This window comes from Macaca thibetana, chromosome 19 (assembly GCF_024542745.1).
Source record: "Macaca thibetana thibetana isolate TM-01 chromosome 19, ASM2454274v1, whole genome shotgun sequence".
Taxonomy (NCBI): domain Eukaryota; kingdom Metazoa; phylum Chordata; class Mammalia; order Primates; family Cercopithecidae; genus Macaca; species Macaca thibetana.
In genome coordinates, this window is record NC_065596.1 from 36,442,357 (window position 1) to 36,463,311 (window position 20,955).

The 20,955-nt window shown below is 45.2% G+C and overlaps 3 protein-coding genes across 3 annotated transcripts in view; 2 read left to right on the plus strand and 1 right to left on the minus strand.

Moving 5' to 3' along the window:
- NLRP13 (NLR family pyrin domain containing 13) overlaps positions 1–3,015 on the minus strand; it is a 46,647-nt gene extending 43,632 nt beyond the window's left edge. The window contains exon 1 of the mRNA XM_050771869.1: positions 2,896–3,015. The gene's annotated coding sequence lies outside the window, so the exon portion shown is untranslated. The remainder of the gene's footprint in view (positions 1–2,895) is intronic.
- Positions 1–20,955, plus strand: part of ZNF444 (zinc finger protein 444) — a 319,216-nt gene that overhangs the window by 92,571 nt on the left and 205,690 nt on the right. The window lies entirely within an intron of this gene.
- The window catches only part of NLRP8 (NLR family pyrin domain containing 8), a 48,107-nt gene continuing 41,192 nt past the window's right edge, over positions 14,041–20,955 (plus strand). Inside the window, exons 1-2 of the mRNA XM_050771677.1 lie at positions 14,041–14,442; positions 19,291–19,365. Coding sequence (XP_050627634.1) covers positions 14,076–14,442; positions 19,291–19,365 — 442 coding nt within the window. The 5' untranslated portion in view covers positions 14,041–14,075. The remainder of the gene's footprint in view (positions 14,443–19,290; positions 19,366–20,955) is intronic.

Here is a 20,955-nt window from a genome sequence, read left to right on the forward strand (position 1 = left end):
TTCAGTGATTAGGGGAAGGGGGAGAAGGGAAAAGATTTACAAATACAAACATCTTTTCACTTAAAACGCAAGCACTTATTTCTATAAGAAAACCAGTAATATTCTGAAAATACGAACTCCTCCTTCTGGTAAACTAAGGATCAATTAATTGTGCTGAACCTAGCTGTTAATGTCTTGTTTCCCACCCCTGAGAAAACTCAACGCAAGAATAAAGGAAGGGAGGAAATGGTGGTGGTAAACATTGACTAGGGTTTCCGGATTTGACCAGCAAAAATGCAAGATGCTGAGTTAATTCGAATTTCTGGTAAACAATGAATGATATTTGGGATATACTTAGAAAGTTATTTGTTGTTTTCTTAAATGCAATTCCATAGGGTGCTGATTCCAGTTCAATTTTAATTTTGGATACACAAGAGTGTTATTTGGAACATACACACACCAAAAAGAATTTATTGTTTATCTGAAATTCTGACTCAACTGGGTATTTTTTCTGGCAACCTTATCTAGACTGGAGTTCACTCGCTTTCATCCCATCCCAGAAGGAAGGATGCCATCAGCACCTGATTTATCTGCCTTACTAAAACAGTGACAGCTGTCCTAGAAAAGTTACAGGTTCCTGATAGTACTTACCAACTCACATTTAGAGGGTTCACCTGAAATGTGGATAAAAAGAACATTGAAATGAATTAGTCACAGTAAAGATCAAAGACATTTGAGAGATGGGAACGGGGAACTAATCAGGGAGAAGGGGTAACAAAGAGAAAACAGAAGTCAAGGCTGAGTTCTGCCCATCACGATGTTGGCCACCAGCCAACTAACGGTGATTGAGACGAATCTGCTGCTATTCCCCTGTAGAACCTGGTCCGGCACGTGTGCTGGGTCATCTCAAAATACCAGGCAGCATTGAAGGCAACAGAAAGACAGCAGAACAAAAGACTATTTTTTTGAGATGGAGTTTTGCTCTAATTGCCCAGACTGGAGTGCAATGGCTCCATCTCAGCTCACTGCAGTCTTTGCCTCCCAGGTTCAAGTGATTCTCTTGCCTCAGCCTCCGGAGTAGCTAGGAGTACAGGTGTACACCACCATATCCAGCTAATTTTGTGTTTTTAGTAGAGACAGGGTTTCACCATGTTGGTGAGGCTGGTCTCGAACTCCTGACCTTAGGTGATCCCACAGGCCTTGGCCTCCCAAAGTGCTGGGATTATAGGCATGAACCACGGTGCCTGGCCCAAAACATTATGCTTGAAGCTACTGGTGTGTGACCCACCCCCACCCCCATGTCTCCCAGAGAGAAATCTCCAGAAGAGATGTATGTTAGGACCTACCCTGGCCGTCTAAATTCATTGGACTACTCCAGAAATTGCTGGAGAAAAGATGGGGGAAGGGCACACAGAGGAAAACTTGAAACATTATAGAAAAAAAAACCCTTTCAGGTATTAGCAGGGAGGGTAAAGACCAGGGAAAAAGCTTATTTGAGATTCAAATGGCATTAAGGCATCATCAAACACCGAGTAGAAGCTGAGCAAGGGGGCCAGGCACAGTGGCTTACGCCTGTAATCCCAGCGCTTTGGGAGGCCAAGGTGGGCAGATCGCGTGAGGTCAGGAGTTTGAGACCAGCCTGGCCAACATGGTGAAACCCCACCTCTACTAAAAATACAAAAATTAGCCGGGCGTGGTGGTGGGCACCTGTAATCCCAGCTACTCAGGAGGCTGAGGCAGGAGAATGGCTTGAACCTGGGAGACGGAGGTTGCAGTGAGCCGAGATGGCACCACTGCACTCCGGCCTGAGCGACAAGAGCCAGACTGTCTTGAAAAGGAAAAAAAAAAAGTTACTCCATGCTGCACTTCTTTTCTCGTATGTCTCTTGTTTAAATTTTTAAAACAAGGAGACAAGAACTGAGGTATCACATCAGCCATCAACAACTCCTCCAAGATTATAGGGTTAGGTTCCCGTGAGCCTCTGGTCACATCTTCATCCACTAGTCAGTATGTAACCTTGTTTTATACGTGTTTCTGTTTAAGGACACCTAACTGAATACATATTGTTGATTCATTAACACTGAGCCCACCGCCACCAACACTATAGCTCATGCCTGAATGAAGCTCATCTAACACATGCATTGTCTTCAGAACTCACATCCCTTCCTGTGTGTAGAGCACCAGACGGAACTTCCACACTACATGAGGGGGCATTTAGACAGCAAAGTCACCAAAGAAAAGCCCCAAAATACAAAAATAGAGCCCTAAGTAGCCCGCCAGCACTGCCTTCTCTGACCTCAGCTTGAATTTTCCCTGAGGCTGTGCACATCCGAATGACTTGGAAAGCTCTGCAAATATTGATTTGGGGGTTGCCAGATCTTAGAGAGTAGATGAATTCCACAGACATGGAATCCACAAACAAAGAGGGTCGACTGTAATTAGGATGAAGCACGTTGGGTGTGAGACCCACACGGTGCCATGAAGTTACTACGTGGGACTCGAAAGGAAATTCCTCCAAACTTGAAGCATGCATCAGAATAAGCCAAGGAAGGTGGGAAGAAGATTAGGAGGTAGAGCAGTCAGTGAAAACAGCAAGTGCAAAAACCCTGGAGGAGAAAAAAAAACACCGGAACAGAGAAATTCAGCTAGAAAGTCTCACACGACTGCGGAATCCCCTTGGTTGAGGACATGGAAAGCTTCCAACTGAAGACGGAAGCGTGTGCAATCAATTCCTGCTCCTGAGTAAGAAAACACCAGCAGGACACAGTGGAGGGAAAGGTCCCAGAGAAAGACGAAACCTTAGAGCAGAGAGAGGAGACATCTCTTACCAAACGGACTTCGAATCTCATACGAGTTTCCAGAGGCTCTGACTTGGGAAACCCCCCACAGAAGTAGTCACCGCCACCCCGTCCTCACCTGTGACCAGCCCTTGGGTCCGTCTTCCTCCTCTTAGCTGTGTCTCAGGGCCTCCTGGTTTATAGCTCTCTTCCCGCTCCCTTTCCCCAGCACAACTCGGGATCAGTTGAGAAGCCAAGACTCAGCTGCGACGTACGAGCTCTGGCTTTTCTCCTCCAGGTCTAGCTAATCACAGGCTTATTCAGGCTGGGAGGCAGAACTGGGTTTCTAATTAAAAACCATACTGTCCTGAAGTAAAGGGAGCCGTCCACGCCGGCAAAGAGCCACAGATGTGAGTAATGCCTGTGATTGCCCCTCCTACCATCTGGGAGATCTCACAGGGCAATGAAAGATGAAAGGGAGAACGAGTTCGTGAGACATTAAAATCACCGTTGCCGCCACTTACAGGACCATTTCTTCTTCCAAATGCAGGGGAAATGCTCCTTCATCCACTCCATCATGAACACAAAGGATTTTCCACTGAAGTCAGAAACAAGATAAGGATAGTCGTAACTCCACTGCTGTTCAACATTCTGCTGGAGATGTCAACCAATTCTATCAACAGTGTTAGCTAGTTTTAAGCTCAGGTTATAGGCTTTAAACTGGCAGTTGGAAAGCAATTAGTGAGAGGTATAATAATTGAAAAGCAACAGGTAAAACTATATGTGCAAACTTGATTACCTATCTGGACAATGCAAAAGACTGCATGAGAAAACTCCTAATGACAAGAGAAATTGGTAATACAGCAGGTAATGAAATAAGTATCAAAAATCAATAGACTTCAAATATGCAAACAAAAATAAAACAGTGGAAAAGAACACCCCTATTTACTATAGCAAAAAAAAAAAAAAGGAAAATAAAATGCTTGCTTAAAAACTTAATATCCAAAATTGACGTAAGAAAAACTATAAAATGCATGTCTGCAAGACCCAAAAGTACACTTAAGCCTTAAAGAAATAAATACCACGTTTTTGCATGGAAAGCTCCACCTCATAATATATCACTTCTCTCTAATACAAATACGTCAAGGTTTTACCTGGAGGTACAGAAGTTGATTATAAAATTCAACTGGACAAATCGAATTTGTAGGAATGGCCTGGAAAATCCTGAAAAGAAGGAGTAAGGAAGAGGGACTAAACCTAGCAGATATTAAAATATACCATGAGGCCTTTATGATTAAAATATAGTATTGGCACATATGCAAATAGACTGAGCAAAGGAACAGAGTAGAAAATCCAGAAATATAATTATTAACATATACAAATTTGATAAATATTGCATCATTCATAAGTGAGGGAAATTGATTTTTAATAAACGTGGTGATGCTAGATCTGTTTCCTACACAACAGAATAATTTTCAAGCACATCAGAGATTTAAATGCATCAATAAGACCTGAGAAGCACCAGAAGAAAACAATTGAATTCCTCTCACACTTGATGGTGGGGAAAGCTTTCTTAGCTAAGTTTTAAAATTCAAAAGCAATTAGAGAAAAAATAAACAAATTTTATTACAAATGTTTTTTAAGCATTCATAACAAAGGATGTGTTAAGCAAGGTAAAAAGACAAACTATAAACTGGTAAATATATTTGCAACTTATAGCAGAAAGAGTTTACATGCCTAACTTTTGTTTTTGTTTTTGTTTTTGTTTTTGTTTTTTGAGACAGTCTCGCTCTGCCACCCAGGCTGGAGTGCAGAGGTGACATCTCCACTCACTGCAACCTCCGCCTCCCGGGTTCAAGTGATTCTTCTGCCTCACTCTTCCAAGTAGCTGAGATTACAGGCATGTGCTCCCATGCCCAACTAATCTTTTGTTTGTGTGTGTATTTTTAGTAGAGATAGGGTTTCACCATGTTGGTCAGGCTGGTCTCAAACTCCTGACCTCAAATTGTCCACCTGCCTCAGCCTCCTAAAGTGCTGGGATTACTGGCGTGAGCCACTGTGCCCAGCCTATATGTCTAATCTATAAGAGCTTTGAAAAATTACCAAAATGAAATGGAGAAATTAATAATTGTTTGTAAACAAAGAAATGCCAATGACTCTTGACCATCTGAAAACATGCTGAATCCCCTATATAAGAAGAGAAATGCAAGTTCAAAATTATATGGAAGTCTCTTTACTTACTTATGAGATGGCCGAAAATCCTCAAAGTTTGACAACACACTCTTGGCTATTTCCTGTAAACCTAATGAAAACTATTTTACCTTTGATTTTTCTCTCTGCTGATGTCTGAAGACACATCATCATACCGTTTGTGAATATAAAACCCATACATAGCCCGGGCTTGATGGCATGTGCCTGTAATCCCAGCCCTTTGGGAGGCTGAGGCAAGAGATCCCTTGAGGCCAGAAGTTCAAGCCAAAATGGATGGGCTGTTTAACATAGTGATATCCCCGATTCTACAAAAAATTAGCCATGAGTGCTGGCATGCACCGATGGTCCCTGTTGTCAGAGGCATGTGAACCAGAGCAACTCCATCTTGAAAAGGAGCTGGGTAAACTGAGGCTGAGACCTCCTGGGCTGCATTCCCAGATATTTAAGGCATTCTAAGTCACAGGATGAGATAGGAGGACAGCAAAAAATACAGGTCATAAAGACCTTGCTGATATAACAGGTTGCAGTAAAGAAGCTGCCAAATCCCACCAAAACCAAGATGCCCACGATAGGGACCTCTGGTTGTCCTCACTGCTACACTTCCACCAGCACCATGACAGTTTGTGGCCTCTGGTCGTCCTCACTGCTATACTCCCACCAGCACCATGACAGTTTATGAATGCTGTGGCAACGTCAGGAAGTACCCTATATGGTCTAAAAATGGGAGGCATGAGTAATCTACCCGTTGTTTAGCATATCATCAAGAAATAACCATCAAAATGGGCACCAGCAGCCCTCCAGGCTGTTCTGTCTATGGAGTAGCCATTCTTTATTCCTTTATTTTCCTAATAAACTTGATTTCACTTTACAAACTCGCCCTGAATTCTTTCTCGCACGAGATCCAGGGACCCTCTCTGGGGGTCTGGACCAGGACCCCTTTCCTGTAATGCCATTTACTGGAGAGGCTGAGGCAGAAGATTACTTGAGCCCAGGAAGCCGAGGCTGCGGGGTGAGTTATGATCACACCACTGCACTTTGTCCTGGGCCGTGGAAGGAGACCCTGTCTCAAAAATATGTAAATAAGATAAAATTGAAAAAAATTTAAAACTCCTATGTAAAAACTGCTGATATTCCAACATGAGTTGATGCAAACTTGATGAAGTTGGTTATCTTGTGGGTTTTCTCCCCAACAACTATAGGTGACTTTTTTTTTTTTTTTTTTTTTTTTTTGAGATGGAGTCTCGCTCTGTCGCCCGGGCTGGAGTGCAGTGGTACGATCTTGGCTCACTGCAAGCTCCGCCTCCCGGGTTCCCGCCATTCTCCTGCCTCACCCTCCTGAGTAGCTGGGACTACAGGTGCCCATCACCACGCCCGGCTAATTTTTTGTATTTTTAGTAGAGACGGGGTTTCACCGTGTTAGCCAGCATGGTCTCGATCTCCTGACCTGGTGATCCGCCCACCTCGGCCTCCCAAAGTGCTGGGATTACAGGCATGAGCCATGGTGCCCGGCCAACTGTAGGTGATTTTTTTTTAAAGAAAATTCCTCAAGCCAGTCCTTCCCAACGCCCCCTCCCTTGTACTCTGCTGGTGAGTTTTCCTTTTCCCACAAGCTCTGTCTCTGGTTCTCCCTGAGACTCAGCCCATTGTATGTGGGCCCTAGACTGGGCCCTGATGATCTTGAGACCCTCCTTTTTCTCGATACAATTCTATCCTAAGTAGAAGAGATGAACATGTAAACAAGATGAGCCAATGAATGGCTCTCGACGTTTCCAAATGGGAAGTGGCTCTTTCGGACTGAACACGGTGTTAGCCTTCTAAGGAGCCTGGGAAGCTCTCGAAACATGTAACTTCCTGTTGCTTGCTCTTCTAGACCTAAGAGGCAAGGGAGAGGTTCCTTTACAAATTGGAAGCACCTGTAGGATCAAGCCCTGCAGCCCATTCATTCTGAATCAAGGGAGCTAAATGCCTTCCAATCGGTGCAACGCAGAGGAATTCTAGTGAGCCAGCCTCCGCCAATGGGAAGAGAAGGTGCCAATTGCCTGACTTCCCCGGCCCCTATAAGGGTTGGGGGGTGGGGCAGAGCAGGTGATGTCTGCTTTGGGAGATGCTTTGGACAGGAAGGAGCCAGCAAGAATAATTCTCTGCAGGGGTGAGTTCTGTTTTTTGTTCTCTTCTCTTTTCCTCATCATCCACTTCCTTACAGTTACAATGGCTAGACCCTCCAGTTGGCCGCACCCAGTGGGTCCATATTGAAAATCAAAAGTGAGAGCTAGAGATTCAACTGCAGACATTACCAGCTCTCATTCAGAAAATCCTTGCCCATATCTGAAACTCAGCTTTTCTGACCCCAAAGTGGAGTCCTAAATTCCCAAGTTTTCTTTCAGCTCTGAGGATCTGAGAGCCAGGAGACTCATAGCACTAGCAAAATTCTAAGACCTGAAAGAGATACCGTGGGGTCTCCAGGTGTCCAGAGGTCTAGGGTCGCCACTGGCAGAGGCAGTCAGGAAAAAATCAAGATAGCTGTAGACGTGGAGAAGAAATCGCGAGGCACAGAGAAGAAAGCTGCAGGATTCAGCAGCACTGACTTTGACACTGCCCCTCTGCAAATATTCCTTCTCAATAAACGCAGGTGTCAGTCACCCACACAGCTCAGCTCATGGGCTTAGGAATTTGGTCAGGTTCCAACTGCTGGTTTCCAACACTCACAGCTTGGGCTGAATTTACTTAACTTAGTTCAACTTCCGTTTTCTCCTTTGTAAAATGAACGGAAAAGGATTCATGGGATATAATTCTTACCAAAACTTAAAGTTACATGGACTCTAGGGTGATCAAGACTCGACCACAGAACCAGATGGAGAAGACAGACTTTTATCTTTTAAAAATGTTTACCCATTAGAATACCGATGTTTAAAATGGAAAATAATCCGTGTTGGCAAGAATATGGAGAAAATGAAACTTTAGTGCATTGCTGATGGGGATGGAAAATGGAGAACAGTATGACGGTTCCTCCTGCTGACCTCAGGTGATCCGCCTGCCTCGGCCTTCCAAAGGGCTGAGATTACAGGTGTGAGCCACCACACCCGGCCTGCTTTTTAATGTTTAATTTTTCTGGGTACATAGTAGAAGTATATATTTATGGGGTACATGAGATACTTTGACACAAGCATGCAATGCATAATTACCACATCATGGAGAATGGGGTATCCGTCCCCTCAAAAATTTATCCTTTGTTTTACAATCCAATTATACCATTTTAGTTATTTTCAATGTATAATTAAAGTACTATAGACTATAGTCACCATGTTGTGCTATCAAATACAAGGTCTTATTCATCCTTTCTAATTTTTTTTTTGCCCGTTAACCATCCCCCACTTTCCTCCCCACCTCCCACAACCCTCCCCAGGCTCTGGTCACCATCCTTCTACTCTCTATATCCATGAGTTCAATTGTTTTGATATTTATTTTTTAGAGACACGTTCCCGCTCTGTCACCCAGGCTGGAGTGCAGTGGTGCGATCTCGGCTCACTGCAACCTCCACCTCCCGGGTTCAAGCAATTCTCATGTCTCAACCTCCCGAGTAGCTGGGATCACAGCTGGCTAATTTTTGTATTTTTTGTAGGGATGGGGTTTCGCCATGTTGGTCAGGCTGGTCTCAAACTCCTGACCTCAAGTGATCTGCCCACCTCAGCCTCCCCAAGTGCTGGGATTACAGGCTTGAGCTACTGTGCCCAACCTGTTTTAATTTTTAGATCCCCAAAATATGTGAGAACATGCAATGTCTGTCTTTCTGTGCCTGGCTTATTTCATGTGTAGATGATCTTGATATACTTCCGTAGGGGATGGAAGTATGCTTTTCCCTTTCTCTGTCTTTATTGATCTTAGATTCATTGGCTGGAGCCTGTGCATTAGTTTCATGAAAGACAGATGAACAAAAGCACAGCAAACAAGTTTAGGTGTGCATACCCATGGGAGCACTCAGCGATGAGTAACACTAAGACGTGGTTAGAACTTAGGCTTATCTGTCATGCTAACAAAAGAACAATACATTCTTTTTTTTTCTTTGAGATAGTTTCACTCTGTCGCCCAGGCTCACTGTAACCTCTGCCTCCCAAGTTCAAGTGATTCTCCTGTCTCAGCCTCCCGAGTAGCTGGGATTACAGGCGCCCACCACCACACCCAGCTAATTTTTCTACTTCTAGTGGAGGTGGAGTTTCGCCATGTTGGCCAGGTTGGTCTCGAACTCCTGACCTGAGGTGATCCACCCGCCTCGGTTTCCCAAAGTGCTGGGATTACAGGCGTGAGCCATTGCACCTGTGGCCAGAACAATACATTCTTAGAAAAGTGAAAAGACAGATGAGAAAGACCTCGAATTCCTGGTATGGTAAATTGTGAGAAGGTAAATGTGTGGGGGGAAAAATGGAGGATGAGGGCTGGCTCATAAGGGTTTGTTGTGTAGATTCGTCTGGTGCCTTCTCAGGGCTGTACGTGTCTGGAGCTGTCTCCGGTGATTAACTTCTGTGTTTCCCGGTAGAAAAGGGGAAAGGGGGCACCTTTACAAACTGATGTCTTGCTTTTTGGCAAATCAAGGGAAGGCAGAGAATTTTTCTTGTGTCTGCTCCTTCTCAAGCATCTTCAGCTCAAAATAGTCCATTTTAAATATACAATTAATTATTATGAACTACAGTCATGCTACTGTGCTATCAAACGCTAGAACTTACTCCTTCTATCCATTGTATTTTTGTGCCCGTTAACCAACCCCTCTTCATCCAGCCCCTCCCACCTGCCTTTCCTGTCAATATGTACCATTATCATGTACCAATTTTTAAAACTCAGTACACCAAACTGGAATATTTAAGGGTGGTGTATTCCGCCATCCTTCATTTCTCTGAAAAGCCAGGAACTCCTTGCTCAGACCCACAAACCCACCTGCATCTGGATGTGGGCTCTCCACCCTCTTCCTGCCAAGAGCGCTTCAGACCCAGCCTGTGTCCTCAATTATCCCCTTCTCCTGCGGTTATTTCCTCACTTGCCAACACTGCTTTTCTCTTCTCCACCCCCTTGGATGTACAGACATCCCACAACATTTCCATCTTTAGGAAAATCTTTTTTTTTTTTTTTTTTTGAGACGGAGTCTCACTCTGTCACCCAGGCTGGAGTGCAGTGGCGCAATCTCAGCTCACTGCAACCTCTGCCTCCCGGGTTCAAGCGATTCTCCTGCCTCAGCCTCCCAAGTAGCTGGGATTATAGGCGCCCACCACCACACCCGCCTAATCTTTGTATTTTTAGTAGAGATGGGGTTTCACCAGGTTGGCCAGGCTGGTCTCAAACTCCTGAGCTTGTGACCCATCTACCTCGGCCTCCCAAAGTGCTGGGATTACAGGCGTGAGCCACCGCGCCCGGCCTGATTTTTTTTTATTGATGCATAATAACTATGTATTTATGGCAAGGGTGGCAGGGAGGAGGAATAAAGAGAGGTTGGTTTGTGGGTATTAGAAATGGAAGAGGGAATGAGATAGAAGATGTGCCACTGCTACCTTTGAAGAAGGAGGAAGGAGCAAAAATCCAAGGACTGCATGAGGCTTTTAGAAGCTGGAGAAGGCCAGGAAACAGATTCTCCCCCTAGAACCTCCAGAAGGAACCAGCCCTGCCAACACCTCGATTTTAGTCCAGTGATCTTAGCCCATTTCAGGCTTCTAGCCTCCATAACTGAATGTTTTATCTTAAAAATGCTGTGTTGTCGGCCGGGTGCAGTGACTCCCACCTGTAATCCCAGCACTTTGAGAGGCTGAGGCAGACAGATCACGAGGTCGAGAGATCGAGACCATCCTGGCCAACATGGTGAAACCCTGTCTCTACTAAAAATACAAAAATTAGCCGGGCGTGGTGGCGCACACCTGTAATCCCAGCTACTCAGGAGGCTGAGGCAGGAGAATCATTTGAACCTGGGAGGCGGAGCTTACAGTGAGTCGATATTGCACTACTGCACTCCAACCTGGGTGACAGGGTGAGACTCCGTCTCAAAAAAAAAAAAAAAAAAAAAAAAAAATACTGTGTTGTCTTAAGCCACTAAATTCATGGTAAATTTGTCACACTAGTGCAACAGGTCACGATTCTTCTTTCCAGGATTATGTCTATAGCTCCCTACCCTTATTCTCAGTAGGAGAGCCAGCCAGAAAGATCCTTCTAAAAGTTATAACCATCCCACACCAGTCCAATCAGGTCCTGCGTGACCTCTTGGGATCATCTCCACTGTCTTCGTCTCGCCCATTCACCTCCACTCACGCCGGTCCTGCGGTTTCTCAACAGCTCCAGGCACATCCTGGCCACAGGGCCGTGGTCCTTGCCCTTCTGTCTGGAACTCATCTGATATCCACACAGCCCATTCCGTGACCTCTTACCTCCTTCTCTCCTCCAAGCTTTTGCTCAGACATCCCTGCTTCAGTGAGCCCTTCCATCAACCTTTTACAAATTGCAGCAGGGTATTTCTCACTTCTGTTCTCTCTCTTGGCTCTTTTTTCCATGGTGCATATAATCTTCCATCACATCATAGTGTGCTCCCATGGGCATGCACACATAAATAAACTTCTGTTTGCTATGCTTTTGTGAATCTGTCTTTCATGAGCATAACATCCAAGGCTCCAGCCAATGAATCTAAGATCAATAAAGAGAGAGAGAGAAAAGTTTTTCCTCCCCTGAAATGTTAGCCGCATGAGGACAATTTTTTGTGTGTCTTTTGCTCACCAACATATCCCCAGTGCCAAAAATAGCATAATATTTGACACTGGGATATTTCAGTGAGTGAATCCAGAAGGACTGTGTTATGAACTGAATGTCTGCATCCCCCCCAAAATCCACAGGCTGAAACTCTAACCACCAAGGTAATGGTAGAAGAAGGCAGGGCCTTTGGGAGGTGATTGAGTCATGGGGCCAGAGCCCTCATGATTTGGATTCTAGCCCTTATGAAAGAGACTCCAGCGAGCTCCCTCACCCCTTCCTCCATGTGAGGACGACACAGCAAGAAGGTGCTGTCTATGAACCAGGAAGCTGCCCTCGCCAGACACTAAATCTGCCAGCACCTGGATCTTGGTCTTCCAGCCCCCAGAGCTGAGAGAAATCAATGTCTGTTGTTACTAAGCCACCCAGTGTATGGTATTTGTTATGGTAGTCCAGACAGCCTAAGACAGACTGGCCTGTGCGGATACCATCTCACATGTGCAAGTGCATCTGTGAGGTGCAGTTTTTGTTTTTGTTTTGTTTTTTGAGACAGAGTCATTCTCTGTCACCCAGGCTGGAGTGCAGTGGCGTTATCTCGGCTCACTGCAAGCTCCGTCTCCCAGGTTCACGTCATTCTCCTGCCTCAGCCTCCCGAGTAGCTGAAACTATAGGCGCCCGCCACCACGCCCAGCTAATTTTTGTATTTTTAGTAGAGATGGAGTTTTCACTGTGTTAGCCAGGATGGTCTCCATCTCCTTACCTCATGATCCACCCACCTCAGCCTCCCAAGGTGCTGGGATTACAGGTGTGAACCACCATGCCTGCCTTTTGTGTTTTTGTTTTGAGACGGAATCTTGCTCTCTCACCAGGCTGGAGCACAGTGGTGGGATCTCAGCCCACTCACTGCAACCTCCCCCTCCTGGGTTCAAGTGATTCGCCTGCCTCAGCCTCCCAAGTAGCTGGGACTACAGGTGCATGCCACCACGCCCAGCTAATATTTGTATTTTTTTTTTTTTTAGTAGAGATGGGGTTTCACCATGTTGGCCAGGATGGTCTCGATCTCTTGACCTCGTGATCCTCCCACCTCAGCCTCCCAAACTGCTGAAATTACAGGCATGAGCCACTGCACCCAGCCTCAGGTTGCAGTTTTAGAAGTAGAACCACTGGGTTCCCTAGCAGTGCACACATGATTGCTAGATATTGTGAAAAGGCCTTTCAGAGAGGTTCGCCCTGCTTGTGTTTCCTTCAGCAGTGAATGAAAGTAAAGCAAAACAATGATGTAATTGTCAACATCCTCCCTTGCCCTGCAAATTTCTTTTCTTTTCTTTTCTTTTCTTTTTTTTTTTTTTTGACACAGGGTCTTGCTCTGTCACCCCGGCTGGAGCGCAGTGACACAATCTCCACTCACTATAACCTCTGCCTCCTGGGTTCAAGCAATTCTCCTGCCTCAGCCTCCTGAGTAGCTAGGATTACAGGTACCCACCACCATGCCCAGCTAATTTTTGTGTTTTTAGTAGAGGCAGGGTTTCACCATGTTGGCCAGGCTGGTCTGGAACTCCTGACTTCAGGTGACCCACCTGCCTTGGCCTCCCAAAGGTCTTCACAAAAGGTTTAGCAAAAGGGCTCCCAAAGGCCTTCACAAAAGGTTTAGCGAAAAGAACAATGAGAAGCAGGTAAAATAATTCAGTGAAGCTAAAATCTAGAAAATATATGGTTGGTTAGAAGGCTCTATTAGATTAAAAGTGATCTCAAATTCAACAAAGTTTTTATTCTTAAAAAATGGATCATGTATTAGAGAAATGCAAATCAAAACCACAATGAGATGTCATCTCATTGTGAAAAGCGTTCATTGCAGCACTTTTCACAATAGCAAAGACATGGAATCAACCTAAATGCCCATCAGTGATAAACTGGATAAGAAAATGTGGTACATAAACACCATGGAATACTATGCAGCCATAAAAAATAATGAGATCATGTTGTTTGCAGGAACATAGATGGAGTCGGAGACCATTATTCCTTAGCAAACTAACACAGGAACAGGTAACCTGTGCTAACCTTTTGTGAAGGTTTTGATATTTTGCTTGCTTCTTCCCCAAAAGGAGGCATAGAGAATAAAAACTACAAACAATCCATCAGTCTAATGGACTAATCCCAAACATTCAATGCATCTTCAGTTTTTCCACAGGGCAGAGAATCTTTGAGGAAAGGAGGTAAAGGGAGTACATGGCACACAGAATACTCTGCCAAGTAAGCCTTACATTAGTCTGTCTTCTTGGGTGGTGTTTTCATCTTCTTGTTTTATTGTTTTATGTTTCCGCAGGTCTCGTGTTTCTCTCTTCTGATCAGTTGTGTTTATCGTGGACACTGAGGTGTTCTCTGCCTTGACTAAAGATGAGTGATGTGAATCCACCCTCTGACACCCCCATTCCCTTTTCATCCTCCTCCACTCACAGTTCTTGTAATCCACCCTGGACATTCTCTTGCTACCCCGGCTCCCCCTGTGAAAATGGGGTCATGCTGTACATGAGATATGTGAGCAACAAGGAGCTACAATTGTTCAAGCAGTTCTTACTGAATGAGCTCAGAGCTGGCACCACACCCATCACCTGGGACCAGGTCAAGAGAGCCAGTTGGGCAGAGGTGGTTCATCTCTTGATAGAGCGTTTCCCTGGACGACGAGCTTGGGATGTGACTTCAAACATCTTTGCCGTTATGAACTGTGATAAAATGTGTGCTCTAGTACACAGAGAGATAAATGGTGAGTGTTGATCTGGTGGATAAACTCGGGGTGGGCTTGGCTGCTGGGCAGCTAAATACTCTTCTCGCCACCCCTATCGCTTATTGGCCATCTGAACAAGAATGCAAATAGTGGAGGAAGATACTAGATCTAACCCAAAGGCAAAGACTCTCATACGGGCATTTCTTTTAATTTAATTTAATTTTTTTTTTTTTTTTTGACATAGAGTTTCTCTCTTCTTACCCAGGCTGAAGTGCAATGGCACAATCCCGGCTCATGGCAAACTCCACCTCCCAGATACAGGTGATTCTCCTGCCTCAGCCTCCTGAGTAGCTGGGATTACAGGCGCCCACCACTACACCCGGCTAATTTTTTTTGTACATTTAGTAGAGATGGGGTTTCACCATGTTGGCCAGGATGGTCTCGAACTCCTGACCTCAGGTAATCTGCCTGCCTTCGTCCCCCAAAGTGCTGGGATTGCAGGTGTGAGCCACTGCGCCCAGCCCATATGGGCATATTTTTTAAAAACTTAACTGAATACTGCTTAAATGCGGTGAACGTCAAATGAAGACACAGAGAAGTAGGGAGTAAAATAGTGCACAAGCGTATGCCGTGGAAACAGTAAACAGAAGAAATCTGGTGTGGCTATGCTGATGTCAGCAGTGCTATATTTAAAGCAAGAAGGTTAAAGATTTTAAAGGGCCATTTTGCAGCAACAAAGGGTTAATCCCACTGGAGGATGCTGTAATCCAAAAGCTCATCTTCCGTATGTATAAAGCAGAGCTGGACTACAGTCGTCCCCTTATCCAAGGTTTTTCTTTCTGAAGTTTGTTACCCATGGCCGATCATGGCCAAAAATAGATGAGTACAGTAGAGTGAGATATTCTGAGACAGAGAGAGACCACATTACATACTGCTTATGATAGTATAGTATCATAATTGTTCTATTTCATTATTATTGTTAATCTCTTACTGTACCTAATTTATAATTTAAACTTTTATCATAACTAGGTATGTATTTTTTTTCTATTTTGAAACGGAGTCTTCATTCTGTCACCCAGGCTGGAATGCAGTGGTGCGATCTCAGCTCACTGCAACCTCCACCTCCTGGGTTCAAGCAATTCTCATGCCTCAGCCTCCCTAGTAGCTGGGATTACGGGTGCGCACCACCACGCCCGGCTAATTTTTGTATTTTTAGTAGAGACGGGGTTTCACCATGTTGGCTGGGCTGGTCTCGAACTCCTGACCTTAGGTGATTTGCCTGCCTCGGCCTCCCAAAGTGCTGGAATTACAGGCGTGAGCCACCACGCTCAGCCTAGGTATGTATTTTTAAAAATCAGTGTCTACATGGTTCAGGACTATCCACAGTTTCAGATATCCACCGGGAATCTTGGAACATACACCCTGTAGAGAAGGGGGGACTGCTGTATTAAAGGGAAAATACACCAATCCAGAAACATGATAGGAGCTGTGAACCCGCCTCTCCCAATAGCTTACAAGTAGTCAGTCTCATCAATAAGAATGGAGAAGGCATCAGCTCCACAATTCTAAACATAAACAACAGGAGACTGGATGCCCAATGACTCCTTAGCCACTGGCACCCCAGCAGCTGGCTCAGCACCTAGCATGTTAGAGTTGCTCGAATATTACATGGCTAGAGAGTAATTGATTGTGAAAAGGAACTTTGTTTTGATAAGGCAGCCCAGGAAGTCCTCTTTGAGAAAGTGACGCTAAGGTTGGGACCTAACACGGGAGGACATAGCTCCTCGTGTGGAAAGGAGAGAGAGTCAATGGAAAAGAAAATCAGAGGGGGTGGAAACTCCATGGCCCAGTGGTAGAGAAAATCTTAGTGTTAAACAGAAAAATGTTAATATTTACTAAAACCTGATGAAAACACACAGAGAGGCCGGGCATGGTGGCTCATGCCTGTAATCCCAGCACTTTGGGAGGCAGAAATGGGCAGATCACCAGAGGTCAGGAGTTCGAGACCAGCCCAGCCAACATGGTGAAACCTGGTCTCTACTAAAAGTACAAAAAAAGAAAAAAAAAATTAGTTGGGCATGGTGGCAGGCACCTGTAATCCCAGCTATTCAGGAGACTAAGGCAAGAGAATTGCTTGAACCCTGGAGGAGGAGGTTGCAGTGAGCTGAGATCACACCACTGTACTCCAGCCTGGGTGACAAAAGCAGAACTCCATCTCAAGAAACACACACACACAGACACACACACACAGACACACACACACACACATACAGACACACACACACACACAGAGACACACACACACACACACAGATACACACACACACAGACACACACACACAGTTGATCCTCATTTTTCATGGATTCTGTATTCGTGAATGTACCTACTCATTAAAATGTATTTGTAACCCCCACATCAATACTTACAGTGCTTTCAAGATCATTCCCAGACAGCAACGCAGCAAAAACATCAAGTTGACCTCCCAGCCGAGGTCAAACAAGGCGACGCTCTGCCTTCTGGCTTCAGCTCTCACCCTGTAAACCAGCGTCATTTCCACGTCTATTTGGTGCCACACTTCTGTGCTTTGAGTTGGTGGTTTTGCTGTTTAAAATAGTACCCAGGCCGGGCACGATGGCTCATGCCTACAATCCCAGCACTTTGGGAGGCTGAGGCGGGAGGATCATGAGGTCAGGAGTTCGGGACCAGCCTGGCTAACACGGTGAAACCCCGTCTCTACTAAAAAATACAAAAATTAGCCTGGCATGGTGGCGCACGCCTGTAGTCCCAGCTACTCGGGAGGCTGAGGTTGAATCCTCTCCCTTTCAGATTCTGAAAGGGAGAATCGCTTGAATCTAGGAGGCAGAGGTTGCAGTGAGCTGAGATCATACCACTGCACTCCAGCCTGGGCCACAGAGTGAGATTTCGTCTCAAAAAAAAAAAAAAAAAAATGGTACCCAAACTAGTGCTGATGTGCCTTTCTGTGTTCCTCGGGGCAAGAAGGCTGCGCTGTGCCTTAGGGAGAAAACACATGTGTTAGCTGAGTTTCCTTTAGGCAGGATTTATCAGTGTGCTTGGCCATGAGCTCAATGTTAATTAATCAACAGTACATACTAAATAAGGTGTCTTTAAACAAAAACACATGTAAAACAAGTTATTATATTGATCAGTTGATGAAAACGTTGTAACCAGAGACGAGCAGGAAACAAACCCTGCATTTTCCTGGGACCAATGGTTCCGTATTAGCGAATTCATTGTTCACAAGAATTTTATAGACGAGAACTACCAGGTGTAACAAGAATCAATGACTATATGTGTATGCGTGTATATAGATATACATGTGTACACATATGTGCACACATACATAGATATTAAACTAGAAGTTCCTTGGTATCCATGGGGGATTGGTTCCAGGCTCTCCCTCAAGGGTACTGAACAAATTCATGGGTGCTCAACTCCTTTATATAAAATGGCATCGTATTTGCATAGAACCTGTACACATCCTCCTGCAGACTTAAAATCACTCTAAATTACTTATAATACCTAACACAATGTAAATGCTATGTAAATAGTTGTTATCCTGTATTGGTCTTTTTTACTTTTTGAGACAAGGTCTTACTCCATTTCCCAGGTTGAAGTGGAGTGGTATGATCATGGCTCACTTGAGCCTTTACCTCCTGAGCTCAAGCGATCCTCCTGCCTCAGCCTCCCGAGTGGCTAGGACTACAGACGTGCCACCACGCCCAGCTAATTATTTTTTATTTTTTTAGTAGAGTTGAGATCTTGCTATGTTGCCCAAGCTGGTCTCAAACTCCTTGGCTCAAGTGATCCCCCTGCCTCAGCCTCCCAAGTAGCTAGGACTACAGGTGTGCCACCACGCCCAGCTAATTATTTTTTGTTTTTTTTTTAGTAGAGTTGAGATCTTGCTATGTTGCCCAAGCTGGTCTCAAACTCCTTGACTCAAGCGATCTTCCTGCCTCAGCCTCCCAAAGTGCTGGGATTATAGGCGTGAGCCACAGTGCCCAGCCTTGTATTGGTTTTTCAATTGTATTATTTTATTGTTGTATTTTTATTGGGTTTTTAATTTATTTTCCATCCTCAGTTGGTTGATTCCACAGATGTAGAACCCGTGGATACGAAACGCCGACTGGATGCATAGATACACACCTACGTAGATATTAAACTGTGCCTATATTTTACAGACACATATGTGTGTATGAGTATGTGTGTATTTCTCTATATTTCTCCCTCAGTGTCTGGCTGTGCTATCCATTTATAACGTGTTATTGAACACCTTACTTAGTACATCACACAACAACGCCTTTTCTCATTTCCTAAAATTCCTGTGATAGAGATAGATCTAGGTGATTTTTCTTCTCCCTGAATGGAGGTGGTGAGACGGTGAGACTCTTTTTTTTTTTTTTTTTTTTTTATTATACTTTAAGTTATAGGGTACACATGCATAACGTGCAGATTTGTTACATATGTATACTTGTGCCATGTTTGTGTGCTGCACCCATCAACTCGTCAGCACCCATCAACTCGTCATTTACATCAGGTATAACTCCCAACGCAATCCCTCCCCCCTCCCCGCTCCCCATAATAGGCCCCGGTGTGTGATGTTCCCCTTCCCGAGTCCAAGTTATCTCATTGTTCCGTTCCCACCTGTGAGTGAGAACATGCAGTGTTTGGTTTTCTGTTCTTGCGATCGTTTGCTGAGAATGATGGTTTCCAGCTGCATCCGTGTCCCTACAAAGGATACAAACTCATTCTGAGACTCTTAAGACGTGTGGCCGCCTCTGTCCTAAAAATGCCATCGGCTCCATGCTATTTCCCTGCTACCAAGATCTTATCATTCCCATGAAACAGGCTCCTTTTTTCTGTTCCAGCCATTTTACCTACCTTGGAACCAGAGGACTTAAATGTGGGAGAAACAGAGGTGAATCTGGAAGAAGGAGAATCTGGTATGTGCCTGCATCATAGCAGACCCTGGTGAAAACATGGGCTATGGATTGGGATGAGCCGCTCAGTTCCTAAGGCAAGGCAGATTGTAAGTTGCCGTATCCAGTGTCTCTTCTGCAATCAGAACTTAAGCAAAAAGAGACAGGGCGCGGTGGCTCGCACCTGTAATCCCAGCACTTTGAGAGGCCGAGGAGGGCGGATCGCCTGAGGTCAGGAGTTTGAGACCAGCCTGACCAACATGGGGAAACCCCATCTCTACTAAAAATAAAAAGATTAGCCAGGCGTGCTGGCAGGCGCCTGTAATCCCAGCTTCTTGGGAGGCTGAGGTGGAAGAATCACTTGAACCTGGAAGGCGGAGGTTGCAGTGAGCCAAGATCGCGCCACTGCACTCCAGCCTGGGCGACAGAGACTCCACCTTGAAGAAAAAGCAAAACAGACACAAACCAGACCAGGCTAGGCAGTGGCTCACGCTTGCAATCCTAGCACTTTGGGAGGCTGAGCGGGGGTGGATCACTTGAGGTCAGGAGTTTGAGACCAGCCTGGCCAACATGGTGAAACCTCATCTCTACTAAAAACAAAGAAACTAGCCAGGCGTGGTGGTGGGCACCTGTAATCCCAGCTACTCGGGAGGCTGAGTCAGGAGAATCGCTTAATCTCGGAGGCGAAGGGTTGCAGTGAGGTGAGATCGTGCCACTGTACTCCTGGGTGATAGAATGAGACTCCGTCTCAAAAAAACAAAACAAAACAAAACAACACACACACACACACAATCCTTCCTTCCTTTCCTTCCTTCCCTTCCTCCCTCCCTCCCTCCCTTCCTTCTTTCTTTCTTTAGACAGAGTCTCGCTCTGTCGCCCAGGCTGGAGTACAGTGGCGTGATCTCAGCTCACTGCAACCTTCTACCTCCCAGGTTCAAGTGATTATCCTGCCTTAGCCTCCTGAGTAACTGGGATTACACGCCCAGCTAACTTTTGTATTTTTAGTAGAGACAGAGTTCACTATATTGGTCAGGCTGGTGTCAAACTCCTGACTTCATGATCTGCCCGCCTTGGCCTCCCAAAGTGCTGGGATTACAGGCATGAGCCACCACGCCCGGCCTGTTTTTTTGTTTTTTTTGTTTTTTTTTTTTTTTTTTTTTTAGACACAGTCTCACTCTGTCACCTGTGCTGGAGTGCAGTGGCACAATCTTGGTTCACTGCAACCTCTGCCTCCTGGATTCAAGCAATTCTCCTGCCTCCACCTCCTGAGTAGCTGGGATTACAGGTGTGCACCACCACACCTGGCTAATTTTTGTATTTTTAGTAGAGACAGGGTTTCACCATGTTGGCCAGGCTGGTCTTGAACTCCTGACCCCAAGTGATCCACCCTCTTCAGCCTCCCAAAGTGCTGGGATTACAGGTATGAACCGCCGCACCCGGCCCTCCCAAGTATTTCTGGTTTGAATGCAGATAACACAGCTAACACTACAGCAGCTATCTTATATCTGTGAGGCAAGAAATACAAAGAAAGGGCTGAGAGAATTGTGATGCTGCTGGACCTGAAACTATGGCGCCACTGAATGTAATTTCAACAGCTTTACACCCGCCATACTT